Source organism: Aegilops tauschii, chromosome 3 (genome assembly GCF_002575655.3).
Source record: "Aegilops tauschii subsp. strangulata cultivar AL8/78 chromosome 3, Aet v6.0, whole genome shotgun sequence".
NCBI lineage: Eukaryota > Viridiplantae > Streptophyta > Magnoliopsida > Poales > Poaceae > Aegilops > Aegilops tauschii.
The window spans coordinates 161,645,017-161,653,526 of record NC_053037.3 but is presented as its reverse complement, the minus strand read 5'-3'; the positions used below and the strand labels follow the sequence as shown (position 1 = coordinate 161,653,526).

At 47.6% G+C, this 8,510-nt stretch overlaps 1 protein-coding gene across 1 annotated transcript; it reads right to left on the bottom strand.

Moving 5' to 3' along the window:
• Nucleotides 1-2,759: 2,759 nt before the first annotated feature.
• Nucleotides 2,760-3,912, bottom strand: LOC109777825 (uncharacterized). Its single transcript, XM_020336382.4, has one exon. The coding sequence runs from the start codon at nucleotides 3,552-3,554 to the stop codon at nucleotides 2,889-2,891; it is 666 nt and encodes a 221-aa protein (XP_020191971.1). The 5' UTR covers nucleotides 3,555-3,912; the 3' UTR covers nucleotides 2,760-2,888.
• Between the last annotated feature and the right edge of the window lie 4,598 nt (nucleotides 3,913-8,510).

Genomic DNA, 8,510 nt, shown 5'->3' with positions numbered 1-8,510 from the left:
TAGTGCAAGTGGGAGACTGAAGGAAATATGCCCTAGAGGCAATAATAAAGTTGTTATTTATATTTCCTTATATCATGATAAATGTTTATTATTCATGCTAGAATTGTATTAACCGGAAACTTAGTACATATGTGAATACATAGACAAAATTGAGTGACCCTAGTATGCCTCTACTTGACTAGCTCGTTAATCAAAGATGGTTAAGTTTCCTAGCCATGGACATGTATTGTCATTTGATAAATGGGATCACATCATTAGAGAATGATGTGATGGACAAGACCCATCTGTTAGCTTAGCATAATGATCGTTTAGTTTTATTGCTATTGCTTTCTTCATGACTTATACATATTCCTCTGACTATGAGATCATGCAAATCCCGAATACCGGAGGAACATTTTGTGTGCTATCAAATGTCACAACGTAACTAGTGATTATAAAGATGCTCTACAGGTGTCTCCGATGGTGTTTGTTGAGTTGGCATAGATCGAGATTAGGATTTGTCACTCAGAGTATCAGAGAGGTATCTCTGGGCCCTCTCGGTAATGACATCACTATGAGCCTTGCAAGAAATGTGACTAATGAGTTAGTTACGGGATGATGCATTACGGAATGAGTAAATAGACTTGCCGGTAACGAGATTGAACTAGGTATGATGATATCGACGATCGAATCTCGGGAAAGTAACATACCGATGACAAAGGGAATGACGTATGTTGTTATGCGGTTTGACCGATAAAGATCTTCGTAGAATATGTAGGAACCAATATGAGCATCCAGGTACCGCTATTGGTCATTGACCGGAGATGTGTCTTGGTCATGTCTACATAGTTCTCGAACCCGTAGGGTCCGCACGCTTAACGCTCGATGACGATTTGTATTATGAGTTATGTGATTTGATGACCGAAGTTTGTTGGAGTCCTAGATGAGATCACGGACATGACGAGGAGTCTCGAAATGGTCGAGAGATAAAGATTCATATATTGGAAGGTTATATTGAGACATCGGAATGGTTCCGAGTGATCCGGGTATTTTTCCGGAGTACCGAGGGGTTACCGGAACCCCCGGGGAAGTTAATGGGCCTTTGTGGGCTTTAGTGGAGAGAAGGAAGAAGGGCCACGAGGTGGCGCGCGCCTCCCCCCTGCCCAAACCGAATTGGACAAGGGGTGGGGGCGCGGCCCCCTCCTTCCTTCTCCTTCTCCCCTCCTTCCTTTCCCTCAGGTGAAAAGAAAGGAAAGGGGGGGCGAATCCTACTTGGACTAGGAGTCCAAGTAGGACTCCCCTCTTGGCGCGCCCCTCCTGGCCGCCGGCCTCTCTCCCTCCCTCCTTTATATACGTGGCCAGGGGGCACCCCAAACAACAGCAGACAATCTCTTAGCCGTGTGCGGTGCCCCCCTCCACAGTTTAACACCTCGGTCATATCGTCATAGTGTTTAGGCGAAGCCCTGCGCCAGTAACTTCATCATCACCGTCGCCACGCCGTCGTGCTGACGGAAACTCTCCCTCGTCCTCAACTGGATCAAGAGCTCGGAGACATCATTGTGCTGAACATGTGCTGAACACGGAGGTGTCGTACGTTCGGTACTTGGATCGGTTGGATCGTGAAGACGTTTGACTACATCAACCGCGTTACTAAACGCTTCCGCTTTCGGTCTACGGGGGTACGTGGACACACTCTCCCGTCTCGTTGCTATGCATCTCCTAGATAGATCTTGCGTGATCGTAGGAAATTTTTTGAATTACTACATTCCCCAACATATATGTCAAAAGTTCTATAGTCCGGTGTTGTTGGCTCTTTAATGTATGGCATGGTGTGTTCACCGTCGGTGGTTTCGCCGTGATTTGAAGGGCAACGCTGTAGCCAGTTGTTGCCCAATCTACCACTGAAGCATAATACATGGCTATTACAGAAGCATGTAAACAATTAGTTTGGCTGAAATGTTCGTATGCTGAGCTTTGTGAAGATAATTCTTGCATTAATTTGGTTTGTGATAGTCAGAGTGCTATATACTTTACTAAGGATCAGATGTTCCATGAGAAAACAAAGCATATTGGTGTCAAATACCATTCTGTTTGAGACATTGTTGCTCAAGGTAAACTGTAGGTATGCAAAATTAGTACTCATGACAATCTCGTAGATATGTTGACAAAGCCAGTTCCTGTTGCTAAGTTTGAGGTTTGCTTAGACTTAGTTGGTATAACTCATTAGTGCTAGTGGATGTTTCGCGCCGAAAGTGTTTTATTTTTTATTCAGGAAGAATGTTCTCGTTCATGCTATAAGATAAAATTTGTCACGTGAAGTTTGTTATTTTATGATCTAAATTCAAATATAAAGATAAATAATAACTTCTGTCAAGTGAGCGGAGCTCCGGCGCGTTGCCTTTATGTTCCTACCAGACCCGTTAAATCGGTTCTAGTTACTTCGCGGTTCACGCACGATGGTGAAGCATAGCGCTTTTCACCATGAGATGCTCAGGAATCCGATACTCATGCAGTGGAACCTGATACGCAGGCACCCAAGATTATTTTGCGGTTCGATCATGTTCAGATCCGCATAATCCGTGGGCAGGAATTTGACAGGCGCGAGCATGCGGATTTCTTGATGCAAAGTTGCAAACCCATACTAGCACATGCGCGCATGAGTAATTGTTGCCAGGCACACAGAGTTGTTGGTGATTGACGAGAGGATTCGATAAAAGTAGCAACGAAATGGCTATACTCAGTAGTCAGTACGTAGTCACGTATACCAACGTCGATTATGGAGCCAAATAAACTAAGTAGCTTGCAGCAAAAAAAGTGCCGTCACATTTGGCAACATGCACAGCAGAGTGGCGGAGTAACATCAAGTTAACCCATGCGACATGACATGCCATGACGCAGAGAGTAATTACTTACGCTAGCTGCTCGATGCTTCGGTCGATCTCCTCAGACTCAGCGGTCACGTAGTTCCACCCAGAGCTCCCACCGAAGTAGCGCTCCCACACGCCCTCGGCCAACCTGTCCACCTGGATAGCCATCAGCTCCTCCTCGAGCGCCGCGCCGCCCTGCACGCTGCTGCCGACCGCCACCCTGCCGGCAAACACCACCTCCTCGCCGTTCTCGTTGACGCCGAGTTTCTTCCACCCGCCGCCTCCGCCACCGCCGCTGGGGGGCCTGCGGTGCAGAAAACAGCCCACCTGGACGTCGCGCCTGTCGCCGTACGCGCTCCCGTTGGCGCCGCCGTACACCTCCAGGAGCCCGACCTCCACCCTGTCGCCCCACAGGAGCACGACCTCTTTCGCCGCCCCTCCCTCCGACGACTCCGAGGCGACCAGCAGGTACATCGCCGCGCAGCAGATGGTGGTGGAGACCACCAGCGGCAGGAAGAAGACGATGACCCTCGAGAGAGCGGTGCCGTAGACAAGCAAGGCGAGGGCAGGCAGCAAGACCGAGGAAGCGGTGGAGGCGGGGAAGAAGAGTTGGTTGCGCAAGCGCGACGCGCATGCGTGCAGTTCAGCGCCGAGATCTTTCAGCAAACCGCGGGTGCATGCCGTAGTAGTGGTAGGGCTACTGGCCATGGCTGCCCTGCCTGGACCTTGGCGAGAAAATTAAGCGTTTTGGATTGAATTATAGTTCGGGAATGGCTGGTTTATGAGTGGAAGAGATGGGCCGGAGAACATATTCTCTGGGCACTGTGTCTGGTCATGGGGTCGTTACTTTTTTTCTTTTTTGAGGGATCGTTACTTTGCAAAGAATCATGTACCCGTCGAGACAATTATAGCGAGCCAACCATCCGGTTGCTTTTGCCTATTTCTGAGTATTTAAATTCTGGGGAAAAAAATCTCGTGTGCTTCCATCTGTCTGATCTAGCAAAGAAACCGAGGGCTTTTTTGATTTACAGGATCTTCAGAAGCATGTGAATAAGAAAAATGGGATAGGCGTCTGCCTGATATTTTTTTACACGTTCAGTCACAGTCACTTTTTATAAGAGCGCGCGTTGTCAGGACGAGTAGCTTCTGTCCCTGCCCTTCGGAGTAGGGCTAAGCCAACGGCTCTTAGCTAGCGAATTTAATGAGCGCCAGGGGCGTGTCTAAGTAGAGCTATCCGGGTGCATAGGTCACCGGATGCAAGATCACTAGTGCAGAACCGGGCTTTAACGTCGGTTCGTAAGGGCCTTTAGTGCCGGTTCTGTAACCGGCACTAAAGAGTGGAGACTAAAGGCCCCCTCCTTTACTACCGGTTCGGCACGAACCGGCGCTAAAGTGCCACCACGTGGCACGAGTCAGGCCCGGGTGCTGGTAAACCATCAGTACCAGTTGTTAGCACCAACCGGTACTAAATGTTTGGGGGTTTTGGTTTTAATTTTAATTTTTCCATTAATTTTGTGTTTTCCATTTAATTTTTTTTGTTTGCTGGTATTTTAGATACTACATATTGTACACGTTATGCATATATATAAATAGATTTTCTCGTAGAACCGATCATATATATATATATATATATATATATATATATATATATATATATATATATAATCGAATGTCTCACAACCACCATTAATTATTCACACATACACATGTATATATATACAATTTCTCCTACATGTTGCCTTGGTGCCTTCGGAGCACGATGACAAGTGGTTCATGGGGGCGGTAGCGGGTAATAGTATTCTCCTTTGGGATCTATGACCTGGTCGAGCAAAAATCCCGCTATTTCCTCTTGAAGTGCTCGTATGCGCTCCTCTGCTAGGAGCTGGTCCCGCACCTCTTTGAACTGTTAAGAAGGAGATCAATATGCATGTGTATTAGTTGTGTGACTAGATATCGACAATCATGTAAGATTTGTGAATAGTGTTCTGGCAAACGTACACAGTCCTATCTATCAGATCTGCTCCTTTCGGACGCCATCATGCGAATGTATTGAATCAAGAATTAAAGAGATGGTAGCTAGCTAGCTAGTACTACTTAATTACTTACCTTGGGTCGATACCAACATAGTTTTTGTCGCCATTTTTCTGGAGTCACCTTGATGTACTTTGCCCAAGCTCTGCCCGCCGGCAAAGAAAATTAATAAAGGGGTTATTAAAAATAGTTCATATCAGGAAATGACAAACTAAATAGGCCGAGATATAGTTAATAATGATTGAAATAACCTGTCGACTATCCCCTTCACGATGCTGTAGTCACTATCTTTTTTAAGTAGTGAGTCCAGTACTTCAACTTTTCCTTCGTCAACTTTAATGTCTAACAAGATCCAGTGGAAGCTGCATGCGCATACGTTTGCATGTATAAATTAAACGGGCATGTGCATAACATCAATCAACTATAACCCTAAACCCTATACACTTATTAACATCTAGCTAGTAAGCAAAAACAGAATTTGTAGTACAAGACAGTGTGACTCACTCGAAGTTGTAAGGAAGTAGTATATCTTCATTGCTATTGAGGCGCTTCAAGAACTCTAGCATGCATTTCTCTACATCTTGTCTACATCATTCCAATTTCCATGTGTATTCATTAACGGTATTTGGGTCAATGAACCCAATGCCATAGCGTCCAGCTTTTTTCATTTCATACATCTTCATCCTGCATAAGAGCTCCTGGACTGAATTGCTTTGAGTGGGGCTTGCCCATTAATTAGATCACCTGAGTAAGCCAAGAAAGACGAAAGCGATGGATGTATGTGACAAAGAGAACTTATGAACATGAAAGCCAGCCTGTTCCCTAAATATTTTAGGAAGCGAAGAAGACAGAAAAAAGTTTATAATTACAGGTAATTAATGATCAATCAATGAGCACTAGAGCTAGCTTGAGACTTAAATTACAGAAAGAAATCACTTACAGACAATAGCAACTGACGATAGATTTGTCGAGTGCATCTTAATTGAATAACTGAAATAGTTCTGAATACTCAACCGACATAGCTTTCTCATGGAAGTAATGCTCCTCCTTGTCATTCACCATGAGGGACCCTCGATTGGAAATCTTGGTAATGTTCATGTACCACTGATGCAATTCATACATTCTCGTTGGGAGGTTCTTGACCTCGTCTGGCTCGACCAAAGGTTGGCCCCGGACATATTTCCGTTTTATTTCCTCCTCTCTAAGCGGAGACATGGGCTCAATCTCGAGGAGTTGTCCAACAGTGATCTTGAGCATTTCAGCCTGCATTATATGCTCCTCGGTTATTACCACATCGCCCAGCTCGGGAACGTAAATGGTTTGCCCACAATAATATTGGGCGCGCGTACTCTCATGTGTTGTTGGCACAACAAGCGGGGGGGGGGGGTCGATTGCGTCGCCTGTTCTCCCAGCTGGGGAACGGTTTTCCCGCATTTTTTGACAACTGCTTGTTGGCTCGAGCTCGAGCTCGCTTCTTTCTGTAGTCGTGCTCGATGTGCCTTCCTGATTTGGCGCTCATAGTCTGAGTCAACAGGCTTGGGAGCTAGTGGTCTAGCCATACGAATGAAGTGGTCAATCTTTTCCTCAGGCACTTTCTCCCTCGGCGGTGTTGCCGGTTTCGGTCGAAAATGAGCGTCCACTTCGGCCCGCACTATTGCATCGTTTTGCTCATCGGTCATGTCGTAAGGCCTCTGAGGAAGAGGAGCGAGGCTGCTTGGACCATATTTATATCGCTTGTCTCCGTCTGTACTTTCTGTACTACCTCGACTCGTACCGCTACGCACCATAGCTGCGGCGTGTCTCTTCTGTGATTGCTTAGGCGGCGGAGATGGCTGACGTGGCTTAGTTGGAGCAGGAGGAGTGGCCTGACGCTGTGCCGGACTTGAAGCAGGAGGTGTGGCCTGACACGGTGTCGGACTTGAAGCAGGAGGTGTGGCCTGACGCTGTGCCGGACTTGAAGCAGGAGGTGTGGCCTGACACGGTGTCAGACTTGAAACAGGAGGAGTGGCCTGACGCTGTGCCGGACTTGAAGCAGGAGTCTGCTCACGCGTTCGTGGACTTGGAGGAGCGGGAGTCTGCTGACACGGTGGCGGACTTCGAGGAGGAGTCGGCAGACGCGGTGTCGGTGGACTTCGAAAGATGATGCAATCCTTTCTCCATAGGATGATACGATGTATGGCCTCTCCCAGTGTGTGCTCGTCGTCACCTCCAGGAATGTCAAGATCTAGCCCCGAATATGGGTCCACCACCTTATCAACCAAGACACGAGCATAGCCCTCTGGAATCTGGGCACAATGGAAGGTTGCTTCGGGGGTAATTGTAAAAGCAACGGCGTCCGCCACCTTCATGGATATGTTCTTCATTTTGAAGTGTAGCTCACAGTTAGTGTTCTCTATGATGTCATCCACAGGGTATGTATCCAGCAGTGCGTCGCCCGGGGCAGAACCAACGCTGCTTCTCGGCATGGATGGAACGGTGCTATCCAATGTTGGATGATCATCCGCTTGCTGTTGCCGCTGCCGAGACCCCCTTTCATGGCTATGTGAGTCGATCTGCTGCTGCTGCTGCTGCTGCTGGAATTTGAGTGCCAAGTCCGCGTGCCTTGCTTCTAGGCCTTGAAGGCGTTCCGCGTCCTGCTTCCTCTGCTCCTCCTCCAGCTTCCTCTTCTTCTCCTCCTCCATCTTCTTTCTTGCACGGGTCCTGTAGTCGTCGTTCCATTCCGAAAAGCCCTCATACCAGGGAATAACGCCCTTGCCTCGTGTTCTTCCCGGGTGTTCAGGATTTCCCAGGGCACGTGTAAGCTCGTCGTTCTCTCTGTTGGGCGTGAACACCCCCTTTCGAGCATCTTCTATTGCGTCAAGTAACTTTTGTTCTGCTCCTTTTAGACTTGCCTTCTTCGAAACCAGGCCTGTCTTCGGGTCTAACGCCCCCCCCCCATGCGCATAGAACCAAGTTCTGCACCTGGGGGGCCAGCTCCTAGTAACCGGAGTGACCCCTGCATCCTCCATCTCTTGCTCAGACTTATCCCACTTAGGCATTGCCACCGCGTAGCCACCTGGACTCAGCCTATGGAACTGCGTCTTTTTTGCGGCATTGGCCTTGTTTTTTTTCGACCGTTCCTTAGATAATTCTGATTCCTTGAATTTCACGAAAGCGGGCCAGTGTTCTCTTTGCTTCTCCAGTGTTCCCTTGAATTCTGGAGTCTTCCTTTCTGCAGCGAGGTAGTTGGCCCATACAGTTTTCTTGTGGGTGTTGAATGCAATTGTCATCTTCTTAAGAGCAGCGTCCTTGACTTTCTGCACATCTGCATCAGTAAAATAATCTGGTAGGGTGAAATGTTCCATCAGAGATTCCCAAAGCTTTTGTATTGCTCTGTCGTCGACCCAAGTAACATCTGGGCGTTTAGTTTTTGGCTCTTTCCATTCTTGAATGGAGATCGGGAGTTGGTCCTTCACAAGAACTCCGCACTAACGAACGAACTTGTTCGCAATGTTCTTAGGCGTGAGGGGTTCGCCACTAGCTTTGATGGAATCGATGTTGTACTTTACACCCACCTTCAACTTTTTGCCCGGGCCGCGCTTTTTCCTGCTGTCTGTAGAAGCAGATTTGCTCGATCCGGAGGGCTGAAAGAAG

Coding starts and splice junctions, on each gene's coding strand:
- LOC109777825 (XM_020336382.4), bottom strand. CDS start 3,554: ATGGCCAGTAGCCCTACCACTACTACGGCATGCACCCGCGGTTTGCTG.